The following is a 20,265-nucleotide window of genomic DNA, read 5'->3' on the forward strand; positions in this document are numbered from 1 at the left end:
TAAAAAAAAAAAAGAAAGCTGTGACAGAAATCTTTCAATGGTTTCTAAATGAGATTAGGAATAGTATATGAGTCTGCCCAGATTAAAGTTTTTGAAGGGTACAGTTAAGAATCTCAAGAATCACCTTGCTTTGGATATGAAATACTGCGAGAATGATTTGTTTCAGGAGTACCTGAGGAGAAAAACATCCATATTTGTTCAAGCCTTTGAAAAATATTAGGTCTACTTTCTCCTCAGGGAACTGCTAGAGTTCAGCTGCTAAGTTCCCCTGAGATGTATGTGCTGAGCATGCACAGCCCTCAGGTTGAGAGGAGCTGACCTGGGCTTTTCTTGTTCCTTGAATCTGTTGTGGCACCAGGCGTTTGAAGTGGAAGGGATGTCCGTTCAGCTATCTCCCAACTTCTGAATGCTTGGCTTTGCAACTTTAAATGCTCTTTTAATTGCATCTTTTAATTTAATGTGACAACCTGCATGTTTTCAGAAAAATTCTCTTGTTGGTAACATGTTCCTTAGTGCTAAACGATTCATACCTGACTAAAAATTGTATCTGCAACTCCTTTTATCACGGCTGCCTCTGCTTGAGTTAATTTACAAGCATTTGTACTTTTAAACTATCTACTATGGTTTATGGCATCCTTAGGTTGAATTTCCACTGTGAATTGCAGCAGCTGCAATTTCCAGGGCTTCAGCTTTCTGGATTAAAGGATTAGAAAGGGAGCTTGCACCTATTTAGAGCAGTTGAAGGCCACTAAGCCCAACTACATGAAGTAAAGATTGAACTGCAATTTAATTAGAGCCACTCTGAAGGCAAACAGAAAAGCAAGTTTCCTGCACAGCAGAAAAGAGCTCCTGCAGATTGTGCATTGTGTAAGGCCAGCTGGTATCTGGAAAAACTAACGGTGAAGGGGTGTGGATTTCTTAATAGAAGTTAATATTAACTTAATCACTTCACTACTCCCTCCCAGTCCCTTACCTTTTCTCCTCTTGAGCTCCTTTGCTCTAGTATTATAATAGCAGTTTGTCAAAGGAAGAGCGTTTATGGTGCTTAAGGAAGATCAGCCTCCCTTTTTACTACTTCATTCTTTTGTTACAAGGTAGTTCTGCACTACTCTTCTGTTGGTTGAAGTGAATCAGTAGCTTTTTGTCTTGGTTTTAAGATTGAAGTTAGTCTTTCTTTGCTTTAGCGTCATAATTAATATTTATTTATATGGTTCTAAGATGTATATTCTTCTATGTATTTTTTTTTCCAGTTTTCCAACTTTTTGCTTGATTGGTCCTTAACTTAATGTATGCAACCTGCCTGTACTTAAAAATCCTAAACCAGTGTTATAGTTGCAAATTCATGAGAGAAAAATACGGTCGTTATAGTTGATTCTCAGCTCTAACTGCGTATGCATATGTACTGATATAATCTTATTTTACCTCATTGCTTTTTAGCAAGATAGACTGTGCACACTAAATGTACTTCTACTCAGTATTTTGTTTTATCCTTGTCATTCAATGTGCAGTAAATAAAGTGTAAGCTGCACATTACTGAATTTTCACCTTACATAGCAAGGTTTTTTTTTTAATCAGGCTTTCCATGATGCTCATTTGTAGAATATTTGAGTGCTTCGTAACTCTAATGAATTTATTTTAACACTTCTATGAAATTAGGAGATATTATTACCTGTATTTTACAAAATGAGACTGAAGCAGAAGTTAAATTTTAAAAAGTCCCCTAAGTTTGGATACCCATTTTAAGACATCTAAAGTTTGATTGTGTATGAACTGATATTACGACTGTAATCAATAGCAGGAAAGTTATCTCTAACAGGGAAGCATTTGGGGCTGAGATATAGTAAAATAGTTTACTGGAATAAAGGTATCATCTGCTGTAGTATCACAGTTTGATGTTTTATGTTTCTTTTGTAAATGAGACACCACAGTCCAAATCATTTCTAACATTTTTGATTGCTGAAGATTTTTGCTGAAAACTTAATATGGCTGTTTATTATTTTTTCTAATTCCTTAAGTTTTGATCAATATTTTGCCTATGTGCTGGTATGCAGATTAGTTTGGTTTTTTTTCTGACCTAGGTTTATCATTCAGAGACAAACTAGAGGTCCTGAAAAAGCAACTCCTCTTCCAAGATAGACACACATTCTTTGAGGCTGAGCAAATAAATAAGCCTTGAATTGCATTTGGAAGGCAGTGCTGCCTCTGACAAAGAGTGTTTAGGTTCCCTGTGAGTAAAAACTGAGTACATGTGCAGCCATAGATTATAATGATCCTCTCTGGAACTGGTAAAAGATCTCTGTGACGGTTAAGCTGGAGGAAAAAAGCACCGCTCTTGTGATGTGCTGGTTTATTGATAATCTTTCGGAAATTCATAGCTCTGGGAGTCCAGAGGAACCTCTAAACACTGGATTAGCAACCTCAGTTGTATCTGTATACTGTGTATTTTTGAGGGACCGTTTATATTTGCTTGGTTGCACTGTTCCTTTTATATTCTTGTATGCATTCAGAAACAGCACAGGATATCATAAACAAAGAAGTAAGATATAGTGTACCAGTTACTCCATCTAATTGCTAGGTTTTTGGAGACTAGCACCCTCAGTTTACTCTGTAATTGCAAACTCATTGTGTAGATGGTTTGCCGTCTTCTGTTTTTGCTGTGTGTTGCTCTTTGGTAGCCCCAGTGCTAACCCCCCAGTGTGAGGTTAGTTTCTCAGGGAGGAATTCAGAGTATGCCACACACATTCAGGAAGTTAGAGGTATGAGTGATTACAAAATTCAGTATTCACTGCAATTTTTTTAAAGTGTGTTTTTAAAATGCATATTTTAATAATCATTTAATTACTTTCATTGCATGTAAACTCTGATTTAGTGTAATTTGCTTGGGTGGCAGTCTGAAGCTCTTCCAAAATACAGGCTTTTCTTATCATTCATTGCACGTCTGGCACCGCAGACAGATCTCATATGAACAAGAAATCACAAGGATTGTTTACCAGCTTGCATAATTAGTTCATAGAAAAGAATAATGAGATCTGATTTTGATACAGTCCTCCGAAACTGACTTAATACTACTTACCCCATCCCCATATCCCCAGGAAAAAAGTTCTTAATAGTATTATAAAGGTGAATGTACCTTTATGTGTCACCATGTCTTCAGATCAAATTTTTAACTACTTTAATCATTTAAGATTAAGATGATTCAAATTTGCCAAGGCCAATGCCTTCTTGGAAGTATCAGAGAGAGCATTTTTTGAATGTGGTAGTATATATGTAAGTATGTCTAGAAATGGAATTCACCTGTAGAAATCTGTCCATTGGATCAAAAATGAAAAAATTTCCCATGCCACCATTACTAGTGATACTTTTAAAAAAACCAGAGACTGATTTTTTTTTTTCCTTCTAGAAAATTTTAAGGCTGTAGAATTGTGAGATTAGGGGGATCTTGAACTGAGCAGTTATATCCGACAGGCTGGAAATTACCAGGAAATTCGTGATAATAGTCATAAATTCAAGAATTTTTAAGTTTTGTGGTTATCATTAATAAGCCTTTATGTTTAATTTTGGAGGCTCTGTTGAGTTAGAAGATAACAAAATGGTGACAATTCTTACTGGGTGGTTATTTCTACAGCAGTTTTTTTTTTTTTTTTAACTGCCCAGTCCTTTAAATTGTTAGCATTATTTAAGCTATCATTCAAATAAACGTTTTAAATACTAAATACTGCATATATCTGCAGTGTTCAAAGACTTAGTGCTTCATCATTTTAGTATAATGATTCTCTCTATTCTCAATTATTTTAGAGTAGTTATTTGTTCCAACTTTATTGAAGAGAAGCCAATGATCAACAGTCTTTTCCTGAGAGCTGGAGATTCTTGGTGACAGCTTACTCAAAGTTAGGGCTGTAGAGTTAGGTAAGCCTTCTTCATAGATATTAGCAACCATGTTCTCTTTGCTTCTGTATAAGTTCCTCTGTTTCAGTCATAGTCCCTTCTTTCTCACATTGTAGGAGTTGGTTGTAGTTAATCACCAAGGTGCCTTTTTGTGAAAATACTGTCTCTACCATGAGCTAAAATCATGATGCTCTTTGAATTTCTAGCCGCCTCTGATATGCATAACTGAACATGCATCCATAGGAGCTTTCATTATTTTTGTTTACTTTTTTCTCTCCGCTCTTAACTTATCAACCTTTCATTTTATTTATGAATTGGGAAATTTAATGAGAGAGGTTACCTTCTGCATTTATTTCATACCTGTTCTTGAAATGGCTCTCATGTCTTTAATGCTCAGTGCCTTATCTCTGTCTGCCTCACATGGCCTTCTAATCCTTTTCGCCCCTGCACCATCCCACTGTGGTTCTTTGCCACTTCTCTAATGCGCCGTCCTCATGACGAAACCTGTCCTTGACCTTATCTTCACTTTGAATTTCATCTGAGCTTAGATCAGGTTTTCTCACTTAACCTTTTCTGTATTGACACATTCATGTGTCTCTGTCAAGAGTGTAGGATAAAGAAGTTGTCACCACTTGTGCTGCAGGGCAGCCTGAGTGGTAGCTGACAGGATTTGCTACTCTGAGATAAATAGTGAAAAGGCATGTCAGGAAAGATATAGCGATCCTCCATTTACTTTTCAGGAAGCGATCCTCCATTTACTTTTCAGGAGACCTATGGACTTTTTTTACCAAGTAGTTTTTCGTGACCTCTTCATGGCCTCTTCATTCAAACCAGACAGTTATATTAAGATGAACACCCTGTTTTCTCTCTGCCACTTCTGCAATTGCTCCGGCTTTGCCTGTCTTTAATGTTTGATAAAGAGAGTAGAAGGTGAGTAGAGAAATCCCTGCTTACACTCATACCCTCCACTCTGAACCTTTTTTCCCTTCTGACAAACTTGGAGAGACCTTTCAGGGAGAGCGTGAGTGCAAAATGTAAAACTTACTCTTATATTCATTCCATTAGCCTGCTTTCTATGATACCCAGACCAGCAGATGTTGATGCTAACCCTCAAAAATTTGTGAGCAAATAAACGTGTTATCAGCAGTGTACTTAGTTACTTTGCTATAGATCTTGGAATCGCATAGGGATAGATGAATTGGTTGGCATTGTCAGATACATTGGCCTACAGTGGGAGCACGCCGACCTGTTTTTTCTCTCCCCATTTAGGCTATGCCTACCATTAAACAGTCCTGGATGGATTTTTTCCATGAACAACTCTAATTGCTTTTGGATCAAATAAAAATTTTTTTTCAGTCATAAAGTCCTGTGGTAAGGAGTTCCATAGCTTTCCTGTGCATGGAACGGAGAAATGCTTTCTTTTGGGGTATTTTGATTCTGCTAGCTCTTTTTTGTTTGTTTGTTTTCTGAGACAGACTGTGAAAAGTCTTTCTCACTTGCTTTTGCATGAACATTCATTATTTTTTACATCATATCTCATGAGGTATCATAAGCTCTCTCAACTCTGTTGCCACTTTTCCAGGCCAAAGAATCCTAGTCAGTTTAATTGTTTTTCAAGCGACTGTGTTATGTAAATCTGATCATCTTCCTGCTAGTCTCTGTACCCTTTCAAGGCTTGCTACAGTTCATGAATTTTTTTTTTTTTTGAGAAGGTAGACTAGAATTGCAGCTACTATTAAAGATGAGGATGGACACAGGATTGGCTCGTATTTTTCTTCTGTGGTTTCTCTCTTTCTAAATGATTCCAAATATTCTGTTTGATTTTTTTGACCATAGTGTAGCACTGAAGTGATATTTTCTGAGTTATAACCTCTCAAAAAGGAGATGTTGGGGTAAAAATATGTAGCTTTAAGAAAAATGCTCAGCATTGAATATGTAAAATTGGATTTCTTTTTCCTGTGTGCATCAACATTGAATATCTTTTATGATTTTGTTCTGTCTGTCTATTTCTCCAGCTTGCTAAGGTGCCTCTGAATATCAGTACACCTATCTGGTGTATCAACCATCCTCTCAGTTTTGTATCATTTTGTATCAGCAAACTGGCTGAGGGTGCCCATCTGCCCCATCATCCAGGTCATTAACGAAGATTTTAAACAGTATTAGAACGAAGATTTTAAACAGTATTAGACACAGTATCAACCCCTGGGGAATACCACTAGTGACTGGCCTCCAGCTGGACTTTTTGCTGCTGATCACAACTCTTTGAGCCTGGCAATTCAGCCGGTTTTCAGTCCACCTCACTGGCCATTTATCTAGCCCGTACTTCATTGGTTTGTCTATGAAGATGTTATGGGAGATAGTGTTGAAAACCTCGCTGAAGTACAACATCCACTGCTCTCCCCTCATCCACAGAGTCATTTCATCATAGAAGGCTATGACCAATCACCTAGGCATGATTTTCCCTTTCATAAATCCATGCTGACTTCTCCCAAGCACCTTCCTGTGCTTCGTGTGTCTCAAAATAGTATCCAGGATTAGTTGCACCATCACCTTCACAGGGATCGAGGGGAGGCTGACCGATCTGTAGTTCCCAGGATCCTCCTTCTTGCCCTTTTTGAAGCCAGGAGTGACATTTGCTCTCTTTGAGTCCTCGGGAGCCCTCCCCCAATCAACATGACCTTTCAAAGATAATCAAGAGTGGCCTTGCAGTGACATTGGCCAGCTGATCCTTCTCTACTGAGGGTAAGTCTTCATTGCTCCAGACTTTCCCACCAGTCTCAGGGGCCTGGGATTACTGAAGGCAAGTCTCACCAGTAAAGACTGAGGTGACAAAGGTATTGAGTGCCTCAGTGTTTTCCATGTCTCCTGTGACTGGGTCTCCTACCCCATTGAGCAGCGGGCTCAAATTTTCTCTAGTCTTCCTTTCTCTGTGGATACACCTGTAAAAGCCCTTCTTGTGACCCCCACATCCTGGTGGGCTTTGGCTTTCACTATGCACCTTTTTTGCTGGTTGTTTATGAATACATTGGACAGTGTGCAGCACACATCTCTGTGAGACTTCACCATGGCTGAATTCCCCTGTGAAAACTGACTCACTGGTTCTTTTAACAAGTTTTTGAAATCTATGTGAAGATCTTCCCTCCTTTTATGCCACAGTTCAGTTTCTTCATGACTCTCAGTGAAAAAAACATGTTACCTCTTGGAAGTTCAAATAGGCTGTGTTGTCCAGATCTCTGTTCACCACAAGTTTGAGTTCCTTGGAGAACTTCAGTGGATTTCTGAGATGTGACTTCTCTTTATAAAAGTCCTCCTGACTTCATCTATCTGTTGTTTTTATCCATGTATCCGCTGGATACTGTCCTTAACATATTTTTTACTGATTTTCTCTGTTACACATATCAGGTTTATGGTCTGAATTTCCAGCTTTCTTGAAACACCTGGGTCTCTTCACACACCACAGTTCAGCAATTCCTTTTTTTTTTTAGGGAAGGGGTGGGGGAAGGGAGGGGGCGAATGCTGTCTGACCCTGATTTTTTTATTGTTTCTTGTTTTCACTGTTCTACAACCTCATGTTTTGCACCTCAGTTTGAGACATATACTTTGTCTCGCATAAGGAAAGATTCTGGCATGAGAATGTCCCCAGTCTCAGCAGCAGGCAGGGATGCACAAAAAATTCATTTTGCTTTTCTTCTATGGTGTTATTTCTCTGTATGCTCCTTTTGTACTTTATCTGCTGTCCTTTCCAGTTTTCTAACCTGAGACATCCTATTTTCAAAGGTTGTCCAGATTTTTATGCTGTTCACAAATTGTTCCTTAAACTTGCTTGGGCTGCCTTATTGTGCTTTATATCAAACCTCCCGGAATTTATCATCCTATTTATCCTAATTTGGCCACATCAGGGCTTTTTGAAAGATGCTTTCCTGTTTATAATAATCTTCCTTATTTTCTTTATCCATTTCTTGCTGCTTTTTACTCTTTTCCTGATCTTTATTTGATAGGTAGTACACTTACAAACTATGTATTTACTGTGTGGATATCTTGGGCGTCCACTAGGTATCTTTAAATTGGCTCTCTGATACCTACAAAGACATAATTCATGTAGCTGATCCTTTTAGATTCTTTTAAACTAGTTTTCCTCGCTTCTCTGTAGTTTCCCTTTAAAGAAATTTTAGCAGAATGGTAGTAGATATTGGGGAAGCAGATGATTACTCCTTTAAGGACACTGACACTAAAAACACCCCTGTCGCTAGTACAGGAGGTCTTCCGTTAGTCGTATTTTTGAACAAGGTTCTGCTCAATGCTCAGGTTCCAAGTAGACTGTTTCATGTCTTAGCATTCCAGCATGCAGAATTTGTGTGTGAAGGAGAAGACCACCAAATGTATGCTGAAGAGGAAAAATACCTTGCTAGTCTTTTTCAGAGAGAAATACAATATACTTTATTTTATATGGCAGCTTTTCATTGGCTTCTCAAACTCAGTAGTGATCTCTCATAAAATAGCAGTGATATAAACTTTGATACACAGTTTACATTGATTTCGGACTATTTTGAAGTAGGTTGCTGTAGATTGTTCTTGGGGTTTAAAAAGCCAAGCATCATACCTTTAAGATTAGAAGGTATTTTATAAGTGAAGCTTATCAACTACAGAATGTGGCAGGAAATGATTTGACAGCTTTGCACTACTTACCTGTGTTTATGCGTACAGCACAAACACAAATTTTATGCTGTAACCACAGCCTCAAATCAGGAGTTGTGTGAAGCTCTGCTGAAGCTGCAGGGGAAGAAAGAAATTTTATATACTATAAACACACTATATACTATGCTATACACTTTTGCACAATGAAGCAACTACATACGCAAAAGAAATGTGTTTTTTCTTTATCCATGAAAAACGTCACCCTCTAAACTAGCACACAGGTGAGATTGTTTTTCTATTTGAAGCAATAGTTGCTTGCTTTCCCTCCCAGTCTTCTATAGAGCAGTTGAAAATGTTGTTTCTGTTGAAAAAAATGAGTGCTTTAAGATGTTAGCACAAACAGATGTTTAGTGTACGTATATACAAACTGGTTGGATGCGAAGAAATTATAGGAGCATGTGAAATAGGGTTAGGAAGTGCCAGTGGCTCACTGTCAGATCTGATGTCTGACTGCAGTATCAGCTCTGATGCAATGTGTTGTTTTTAAAACAATGCTTGGCTTCTTTCTTTATCCCTGCTCATTGCCAAGAAATGACAATTGTACAATTAAGGAACAAAGCAGAGAGGTTTAACAAATCATGAGCTGTTTTTAATTTGCCTCATTAAGCTGCTGTTAACTACTTAAGGCCATCTGTTTAAAAATAATTTCCGCACCTTAAGTTTCCTCTAGAGAGCAAGTAGACTTTCATTAGAATAGGTTTTATTATTAATGTTATCTTCAGGGGTCCTTAAGTTGTGCAAAATATTTTATCGCTTACTGAACCAAAGTTTCCCTGTAAACAGAAGGAGGTGACACAGGTTTTTAAAGTGCAGTTTGCAGTCATAACTGTGTACTTGGGAACCGCTGCTACTCACTTAGAAACGGGCTTGTTGGGAAGGAAGTATTTGGAGCTTTTTGGTACATCTAGGTATGAGAAAGGAGAATGAACTATCAGAATGCTGAAGACCTGTGTTATCTACTTCAGACTGAGGCTGCCGTCCCCCAAATTAGTCCCGAAATAGAAGAGCTACCACACCTCAGCTGTAACTGAGGAGTGGGAACGCTGCCATCTGGGCCCTGAAGAGCTAGCTGAGAAAAAAACAAGTTTATTTGTCCAGATTTGTAAAGAAACAATCCCACTTACAAAGAACAAATCACCAGGAGCCACAGACTCTCTCTCCTGTCTCAGGCTGAGATTCGTTGTCATTTCAGTGAGGTACCACGTACTTGCTTGATTTCTGTTCTGATCTACTGTGTGTTACTATGGTTTGCTGTTACACAGTTGTCATGGTCCTCTTCAGAGGAAGCAGCATTTCAGCCGTGAGCTAATTGATTGCTAATAGGAAAAAATCATTTGGAGTGAAAACTAGCTTTAGAAGTCTTTTAGATAATGATGATGATAGAATTTAAAAGAAGATCTCCCTCCTGCAGACTGTGAAAAAGAGGTGAATATGATTATTGAATTATTAGTTATGACACAAATATAATTTGACTAAGTACACGGCTGCTTTCATCAATAAACAAAAAGTTCATTCAAAAATTGCTGTGAAATTAAATGATATTTTTTTCAATGGTGTGCTGTTTGTTAAGAAGAAAAATGTCAGTATTTAACAGGATTTTAATCTTTTGAAGTATTTGAGCAAAAATATTGATATAAACTATAAACATCTTTGTCCTATTAAGATTTTATTTGGCTCTTTTCAGTAAGGAACAAACCTATGAACAGACCGACTGTACAGGTTTGCACACAATGTGCTTTCAAGTGTGTAACAAACCGGAAAAAAATACAGTGTTTTTGCAAATTATTTTACTTTCAATAGTTGAAAGTGTTGTTTTTAACTGCAGGTAATGTGCTTTTTAATTTAAAACATGACTTCTCAAGCTGACTGGAATCCTTTTACGTTTGAAAAAAAATCATATGCGTCTAAATAAAAAAATGGGGAATGAAAAAAGTCTTAATTTGTCTTCTGTTGGAAAGAATGAGTGTTCTAAAACTGTATACCTGTCACTGGATAGACTATGTGGCTTCTGCCATATTTGATATGCCCTTATCCTTCTGTTCTCTTTGCTATATTTGTCTTTATCTGGAAAGAATTTTACTTCAGGAATTCACTGAGAAATACTTTTTCACAGTAAAACCTTTTTACTGATATAGGGCTGGTTAAGTAATACTTGCAAACCAAATATGTGAAAAATTAAATCCGTTTTTAAATTGGCAGAATACTTACGAACTTTTTGAATATAATGCTTGATTGCCTCAGAGCTATCTGCTGAAGAGTACCCAGTACCAAGACCCATATGTAAACTCGGTAATTCGAGTCATGAGATTTTTTTTTAGTTCTCTGGATTGCTGTGCAAGGTTAGGGCAAGGGTTTGAAATATTTTGTTTGAGAAAAATATAAGCAAAACATTTTGAATTGAGCTAAATTAAATCTCTGAATCTATCAGAGCTGTGGTTCGAATAGTGGGAGAAAGTGATAAGCACTGTGGACCTTATTGGGACGAGTTTGGGCGGGGAGCTATGTTTATAGGAGAGAATGGTGTGCAAGGACCCAAAGGTACAGTTTTCACCAGACATCTCAATTACGTGTTTGTTAAGGAATCTTAAAAAACCATTTGTTTGGTATTTCCACTCTAGGTGAGAGCAAGTTATGACAACTTGCAGGACTTTGATAAAAAGTGTTTACATTTTCAATTATTTCTAGTTATAGTCCTTACACAGAATGCAACAAATTCTGCTTTAGCAATACCTCCTGGCCTTAGTCGAATACCTGAAGAAGATACTGCCAGAGATGCAGTTAATGCAGCTGCAGAAGTTGGAAAATTTGCCATGCTTAAACCTCAGTTCAGCTGATGCTGTCACCCCATTATGGCCCAACTTCTTTCTGATATTTCTTGTAGACATGGCAAAGTAGTCAGGGAAATAAAGATAGATGCATCTGGATCAGAGCATGAATGCACTAAGGTCCCTTGAAATACTGCTTCCTTCCTGTGTGAATGATCTCTAAGTCAATGATGTCTGTCTTCCCCCATCATGTGTGACCACCAAAAATGTTTCATCTCTCCCTTTTCTGCTACTGAAGAGAAGGAACAGAATCAGTTTGCCCTGGTGTGTCTACCCTCTGCTCTGTCTGTCGAGGGTAACAGCTGAAGAGTGGTGGAGTCTGGTGTTTAATGAATGAGGAGCCATGAAAACTCCCAGTGGTTCAAGAGCTGGAAGAAGGCATGGGGAATGGGGGGGGGGGAAAAAAAAAACCAGTGAAGAGCTGTAAGGCCCTCAGAAGCCCTCAAGCCCTACCATATTTGCTTCTCGCTTGCTGAGTGGGAGGAGAATATGCACCTCTGAAAGGCTTGCACTGCTCTGCTCTCTAAACACATGAAGGTGCAGAAAAGGCTAGCAAGAAAATGGCTGAGTCCTGTGTGTCCCACTGCTACTAGTTCCTTTTTTCCCTGTACTTGCATCTAAAACAGAAAGGAATGTGGGGGAGGAGAAGAGCTGCTGACAGGTGAGAAATGCAGTTCTCAAATGACTGTCTGAAGAAGCAGAAGAGAAACAGTCTCTCCAATAATTGACTTTGGAAACTCACCTGGAACATGGCCTTCTTATTTTAAGAAATGAACCTTTTCCACTCATCCTCCTGCTCTTTTATGCCCTGAAGCCAGCTGGAGCTGCTGCAAGCATGCTGCTCGGAGATGCTCAGCAACCCCATGGTGGCTGGGAACTGGATGTACCTGTGAAGGGATTCTGGCAGAGGAGTAGCGCTGACAGCAGTCTCCATCTGAAGTGACAGAACTCAGTTAGGGAGGAGGCAGCAGCTTAACAGAAAAAGGTTTAAACTGTATCTGTTGTGAAGACCCTAAGTAGTGTTGACATGAGTTGTAACTTAAAAGTCTTGTGATGATTTGTTTTTTGTTCTGTTCTGAAAACCATGGACTCTTAGTTCTTGTGTTTATGTGAGAATGTAATTGTTCATTGAAAGAGTAATTTCTAGCTCTTGCAGTTGCACGAGAAAATGACTCAAGACCCGAGTGCCCTCTTACAGTTCAGAACTAGAAGGCATATGAAAGCTCTTTACAGGGACTTAAATCGCTGAATAGCTGGGTTTGGCGAGGCTGTCTAAGAGATCCTGGGGTGTAAGAAAAGGATATGAGGTTATTTCCTCCAAATTTGCAACCTGGAAACAAAGGGGAAAGCTAAAGGCTTTCTGTCTGCTCCTGCTCTGTGTTTAGAAATCCTTTGGTGAGTAGCAGAAGAAACAAGGGACAGCTAGAAGAGTTAGGGTAGTACCATCTACCAGGTCTAACTTTCTACTCAAGTTTATAGAGAGAGAGAGAGACCTGATCAGGGAGGACAATGTTTGGAGGAAGAAAGAACAAAAGAAGAGCTACGCTCCCTTTTACACCTTCGTCCCAGAAAGCCTATGGATAATACCACTTTTTTGAGGAACCCTGAAAAAGGAAGTATCATACCTTTTTTCCACCACAAAAAAAAAGGAAGTTTCATGGCTACAAGCAACCATGCTTGGGGCAGTGAATTTCTGGACATTGTCACAGAGCTGATCTTAAACATTTTCTTTGCCTAGATTCAGCAGACTCTAATTGTTCTGGTGCCAGTGTTTTGGGGGCTGTAATGTGGGAAAGAAAAGTTCATGTGTTTTTGTGGTTGGAGTCACTTATTAAGTCTCAGAAACCAGCAAGTTTCAGAGACTACACTACTTTTTGAAAGAAGGGTATACTGAGGGAGTGCTTACCTTTAGTTGGAAGAGGAGCTTCTAGGACTGTGTCAGACCATCAGTAGTGGGCTTTGGATGTTTGACAGTCACCCAAACAGAAAACATAGGTAGTTCTCTTGTCTGTCAGCACAGAATAACAATGATACTACTTGTGAGAGGCAACCTTTGTGAGAAAAAAATCATGCCAAAAAGGAAATTATGTATTGGGAGATCTAGTTCACGTGGAGCTGAGTCTAGTAGTGAAGCAACCTTACAGTGCAGCACATGACTCTTTGTGGCTGCTCAGACACAGTGGAACTGAAAAGGGCTTGTGTTCTGCACTGCAAAGGATATGTGTTTCCCTTTTGACTGCAAGAATTTAAAGAACAGCATTTACTTTGGGAAATGTTGTTAGTCTATTAAGTGACTATCCTGTTGGAAATAAAAACCTCCTAGGAAGATTAGATTCTGTATAACCATGGCAGTTTATCCAGCCTTGTGACCTAGCTGCATCCTGGGTGCTGAGTTCTGATGTTTTAGTTAAAAAACGAACAAATAGAAAAACAAGCAGAAACCAGCAGCAGAACAAGTAGGTTCTGTGATATGAAGTAAAAGCATAGCTTAAATCAAATTTGTGATGTGAGGGACAGCCTTATTGTACAAATAATGCAGAATGACAAATAATGAAAATGCACAGCAGGATAATTGTCCTGCCTGCTGTGAGGACAGGTTCCAAGCATATGAAGTAAGTTTGGAGGGCACACAGTACAGCTTTGTCCCACTGAACAGGCTTAAAAGATTGGTAATTTTAAAATGTCAGGATTTATTTTGAATAATTTCAAGGTGCTATTATGCAACAACTTCAGTATTTTTTTCCCTCTTTTTTTTCTGCAGATCACACCTCTGTGGGCGGACTGGGAGACAGTTTTTATGAATATTTATTGAAAGCCTGGCTTATGTCAGACAAGATGGACACAGAGGCAAGGAAAATGTATGACGACGCGATTGAGGTGATTATAATTCTTTGAGTTCATTTAAGTTCCACGTAGTAGAACTTAAAAACCATCTTTGATAATTGGGGAAAAAAACCCACAAGACTTGTTTTGATTATGTAAGTTTTAAGAAATCAAGTGATGAGTATTACTAGTTTCACTCTGAGTAGTTTAAAAAGTATTATTGTGATGCAGATTATTGTACTAAAAATATCAACTTGTCCAAAATGGTATAATGTAGAAACTCAAAAGATGTGCAGAACAACCAAGTCATTTTTAGCCAGTGTTCAGAATCATTCTAGGAGTGGAAATCCTGAAGTGTTTTATTCTTTAAATTATTTTCTAACACATTCAGATGTTTTATACCACATTTGGGCAGGTGCTTTTCTCTGGTGGTTCTGAGTTTTATGCTGCCCAACTGTTGCTTTCTTAGTTTCCCCACACACAGGCATCTTCTGTCATCAGGCTCTCTTGTATCCATATGTCTATGCTACGGTTAAGATTTTGAGGTATGAGGAGAGTAATCAAGCTAGTTTTAGTCTAGTTAACTCTAGTGCCAACAGCAGTAAAGCACAGATTGTGTAATCCTGTCCAAGCACAGATACGTATTTGATGCCTAGCTTGTTCCATGCTGTGTGCATCCCATATTTCTCTCAACACAAGCTTTTGAAACTTAATTTTAGTGCAGTTTGTATCAGCCTTCTAAAGCAAAATGCCTGTTCTTGGAGTTCTCAAAATATGCATTTACTATATATAGAAAATGAAATTTCTAGACCATAGTGCTTTGAAACTGTAATAGGTCTTATTTCTGACCTGACTTTGATTAGCTTTGGCTTCCAGCTACTTGAATTTTTTCCTTTTCCACATTAAAGAACTGTTGCTTTTAAGAGGTAACGGCATCATGTAGATAGTTACTAACAGAGGTCTGATGTGCTGTTAACATTCTTTTCCAAAAGATAAATAGGTGTTTTTCTTTTGTGTCACAATATAAAACAGTTCTTTCAGACTTTGAATTATTTTTTTATGCTCTTCTTAAATTCTTTCCAGTGTCTTCAGTGTGGAGACAAGAATTGGATACTTTGTTTCTCTAATGGTTCTGTTAATGCTATAATCTGTCATCTCCTGATTTCTTCTCAGTATTCTCCTAGTTAACCAGTCAAGAGTTGTGTTTGCACTCTTAACCTTTGCATCATGCTATCACCTATTTTTCAGTTGGTTATACTCTGAAGTTGGTTTCTGGTCTTTTTGATTTATCACTTTCCAACTGCTGTGACTTATATTCCTGATTCCTCGATGTATGACCTTCTGCTTATTTCTATTAAAAGACAATTGTTCATGTAAAACCCATTTTATCACTTGTTCTGAATGATTTTACAGGACCGACTTTTTCTTTATCACTGTCTATGGTTCCATCAATTTTTGTGTCATCTGCAAATTTTATTACCATTTTTTACTTGCATATCACTGATAGAAATGCTGCATAGCACGGAGTAAAAATATCTTTGCAGAATCTTCATGGAATGAGGATTTTTCACTTTTTTTTATTTTATTTTCAACTCTCTCAGTGAGCCAGCTTTTAATCCACTTCATATGTGCTGGCTTGATTTTGTTTAGGACTAATATTTTGTTAGAGTATAATAACAAGGAAATTCCTAATAGAGGTATAATGATACCAGAGTACTCTTGTCAATCGAACATTTATTTTTCAAACCACTTATTTAATTTTGACTGTTCCATTACCCTTCTAAAATACTGTTACAGCATCAGTGGTTTCACAGTCATTTTGAACTTCCTTAGTTTTCCAGAGTTTGCTAGAAGTCAACATCAGTAGTTCAGAGAGTGAGTTGGATTCTTTTAATAGTCTTGGATGCAATTTATTGGGTCCTATGGGTTTAAAAACATTTGTATAGCAGTTGTTGTTTAGCATCCTTTGTAATTATTGTTGAAATATTCTAATTATTAAATTGTGAGCACTTGAAAGTTAGAGAATATAAACTTTCCCTTTCATTCTCTTCCCTGTAAGCCTAGTCTTGCAAACCGTTTTGGGTGGGCAAATCTCTGCCTCTGAATGGAACCACAGTAAAATTAAAATGGGACCAGATGAAAACATTGTGTGGATACGAGGGATAGGGGAGCTGAGTTGCTCCCATTCTCAATGTGGTAAGACCCGGAGTGCAAGCATCAGATGGTCTCTTCTTTGGCTTTCTCCCAGCTAAACCCTCCCATGGACATTTCAGCCTACATGAGCTGTACTGATTTACACGTTCTGGAACGTCTTTCTGCACGAGGGTTTGTGTTTATCCCAGATCCTACTTGATATTGGAAGATATGTGCAAAACCGATAAGTAAGAAAGATTTGCTTATATGTAATTGCATTCTAAATTTTCAATTAAAACCCAAAAATATTTTTTAAAAGGCCATTCCCTTACTGTTCTTTTACTGTTGCTCATAACTTAGGTCTCCCTTTACTGCTGACATTTCTTATTCTTTGTTTTTGAGAACTTTGAGCAAAAGCTCTTTGTGTCATTTATGCAAGCAGAAGGGGAAGGGTGTAAAATACACTTTCTTCCCACTCATAGCACAGAACTGGAAGTGTTCTCAGCACACACCAATCTAAAAAAGCTATCTGTTCATCCACACTTCATTCCTGTAGCTTTTACAGGGGTAGGAGTGGAAGATACCACCACCACCACCACCCTCTCACTTTCAAGTCTTGCAGTAGGTTGTGATATCTCATCCCTTAGAGTTTTTAAGAGGAGGGAAGAGGACAGCATCTGTTTTTCAGATGTCCTAATTTCCAACCCATGTCATAAGCCAGGCCACTATGTACTTTGTTAACAAGAATGCAAACACATGCTTCATTCACAACCTCTGAATGCTCCTGTAACATTAGTGTAGTCATCTGCTATGAAGTACATCTCTTCCATGTCCCAGTATGTAGACTTAAAGCTGCAGCTAAGAGCTGAGTATAAAACTTGCCGATAATTTTTTGCAGTGATTAATACTGAGGATGGGCCTCTTGCTTTGCCTCAAGTGTTGTCATGCTGAACTCTTGTGCTTCTGTCTGGCCACCTATTTTTGTGTCTTGTCTTCTCCTCATGTCAGCTGGAAGTAGGGAAGCTTCCTTTATTCTTGTGGTTAAGTGACTCCCATGGCTTATTCCTCTCAAGTTGTTGGCTGCTGCATTGATTTCTGAGCAGTCTAATCTGTCAGATTCACAAATTTATACCCACTCTTTGTTATTGCATAGCATTAGATAGCTAGAGGAAAGATTCAGCAGTGTGTTTGACTATGACAACACAGCAAGTACTGCTGCAAGAGCTCAGAAAAAGCTATTTTTTGGAGTCATAGAATCATGGAAAGTATGAAGGTCAGATAAAGAAGAATATGCTGTTTGCATGTCTCAGACTTGTTTCTGACATTTCACAGACTATCGAAGCTGTTGTTCCATCAGTTAATTTCAGTAATGTGAAATGAGTGTTTTCTTTGAGAACTTAGGTATATGTGCCCACTTCAGTGTACATATATTCGCGGTCAAGCTAGATGCCATTGCCTTATAGTACCTATTAGAGTGCTTGGTCGCACCATGCATCCAGCCCAGGATATAAATGTCAGATCTGCTTCAACCTTCTTGACTTTTTCTTATCTGCTAGGAGCAGTGCTCCCAACAGTGCCCAGCCATTCCCTGTTAGTTACTGTAAATATTAACTATCCTTTTTATACAGTTAGCAAGCAGTAGGTTATTGAATAATACAGTATTTTGAGAGGGTTACGTTTGTTTTCTTTTTGAGGATGCTTCCTATGCTACTTTTTTAAGATGGTACTTAATTATTAACTAGCTGACAGAACTTAATTTCCAGATTTCAAAAACTACCCCATGTACAAGGCAGTGATGTTCAAGTTCAGAAGATACGTTCTCTGTTCAGAAAAGGGGCACTGCAGCTAGATGGTATTCTCCAGTCAAACCCTGAAACTACAGAGTGAAGGAATAGCTCATGGAGAGGTACATAAATTTGGCTTTTTCAGGATTTACTAGTGCCAACCACTGCAATTTTGTTCCCATTAAATTGTTCCTGCAACTATTTGATACTCAACAGCTATGAAATTGCAGAAAGATAGGCTATAATTCAAAAGGGAAGGGAGTTCCACATAAATTTCAGACAAAAAACGTCTTGCTCCAGTAAATAAATAATCCAAACCTTTTTAAGTCCTTTTGCTCCTTATAATAAAAGACACTTTGCTCTAAAAAGGGTTACTCAAGTCATATCTACCATATAATAAAAAAACCTCATCATCATTATGTCAAATCTGTTATAGTCTAGGATAATTGAATCAAGAAAGCTGATGCTTCAGATTTTAGTATCATCTTCAGTGGCATAATTTTCAGCAGTACCAGTCTCTTCTGTACCGGTACTTTCAGGACAAATGAGGCTTATACTGTTAACTACATCAGACTTCCCCAGCGGCAAAAGCCAGGATATCGTAACACGCCTTAATACCAATGTGTGTGATTGTTACACAACCACTGCAGCAGCTATTAGAGACTTCTTAGTTTCTGGTCTATCAGTTATCTCTGTGCTCTTCTCAGTGGATCCTGCAATAAACGCAAACTTCAGCACTTTCCGAAACAGTGGTATTAGTGAGGAAGTGAACCCAACAGGAATGCAGACCAGCATTCCCTGTCATTACCTTCAGCATGCACAGACTCAACAGAGGATGGCAGAGAAATTTTACCATCCAAATGATGACACAGTCTGGAGTGAAAGTAAGGCACAGGGCCCCACTGATATCAGTGCAGGCTTCTCCCTGTAATCCACTGCATTGGCTTCTAGACAGTACATTCACCTTGGCCTTGCAGGGACTGCAAGCTCTTCCCTGGCTACACAGCTGAGGTGTCAATTCCGCTTGTTACAACTATTCAGAAAAGTTGCTGCAAGCGTTGCAGTATCTAATGTCAGGGACCTATTCAGAAAGCAAATTACACAGCGGACTATTTCAAATTACGATTTTTATTAGCATCTTCCCTAGATGAGGCTCCTGATACAAAGAATTTTGCCTTTTTTAGCTATACTTCCAAGAATAATGTTTGCTCAAAAAAAAATTAAGTTGGTATAGACTGTTGAAGAAAACTAGGGAAGGATGTCAGATGTTATCTCAATACCTGGATTAGAGAACTTTCCTGTTATCAAATGTGGCTGGGTTCAATAAAGCTACCTTAACAGCCTTATATTACCACAGCACCAGCTTAAAAAAAAAAAAAAAAAACCATTAACCTGGAAAACCCACTACTGCCACAAAAAAGCTCTAAGCCTTTCATTTGTCCATTTCATTACCATGAAGACAAAAGACAGCCCCAGTTTTTTATTTAGAAGGAAAAACTATTTCACTGTCTGCTTTTAAATGTGAATTATAAGTTGCAAACTGACTAATTTACATATTACTTTAGTCTGTATTGTAGCCAACTGTGTAGATAGCAAAGATACAACTGTATGCACAGATGTGACTGCCCCATCCCAGATAACTGTTATGGTTATGCAAGATTCCCTGACTGGGTGTTCTCAATATATCTATGTTTAGTGCAAAATACCGCTGTGCATCTTCTATTCTGGGGTGCAGTTTGTCATGGGTGCCTGAAAAATAATGGAGAGGAGCAGTAATTTACTTCTGTAATAGATCATGTGCATGCGAAGGAGAGTAGTAAATGTCATCCCACTTTAATACTCAATTCTAATCAGTGTTGGAGTACTCTGACCAGTAATAGGTCCTGCACTTTAAGGAAGGTGTGAACCCCTCAAACAGTTATGTGCTGAAGTACAAAAAAGATTTCTAGAAAGAAGATGGGAATAATGTCTCTGTGGTAAATATGATAATCATAATGGACTCAGACTGTAACAGGAAAGATTCTAGTTACACAATAGAAGAAACTCTCTAATGCTAAAGATAGTACTGCGATAGATTGGAGGAGGTTGTGATCCTCTCTGGAAGAGGCTAAAGTAAATGT

General features: G+C 38.3%; 1 protein-coding gene across 1 annotated transcript in view; it reads left to right on the forward strand.

Moving 5' to 3' along the window:
• MAN1A2 (mannosidase alpha class 1A member 2) overlaps positions 1–20,265 on the forward strand; it is a 155,008-nt gene that overhangs the window by 108,609 nt on the left and 26,134 nt on the right. Inside the window, exon 9 of the mRNA XM_026104860.2 lies at positions 14,167–14,282. Coding sequence (XP_025960645.1) covers positions 14,167–14,282 — 116 coding nt within the window. The remainder of the gene's footprint in view (positions 1–14,166; positions 14,283–20,265) is intronic.

Source organism: Dromaius novaehollandiae, chromosome 1, assembly GCF_036370855.1.
Source record: "Dromaius novaehollandiae isolate bDroNov1 chromosome 1, bDroNov1.hap1, whole genome shotgun sequence".
NCBI lineage: Eukaryota > Metazoa > Chordata > Aves > Casuariiformes > Dromaiidae > Dromaius > Dromaius novaehollandiae.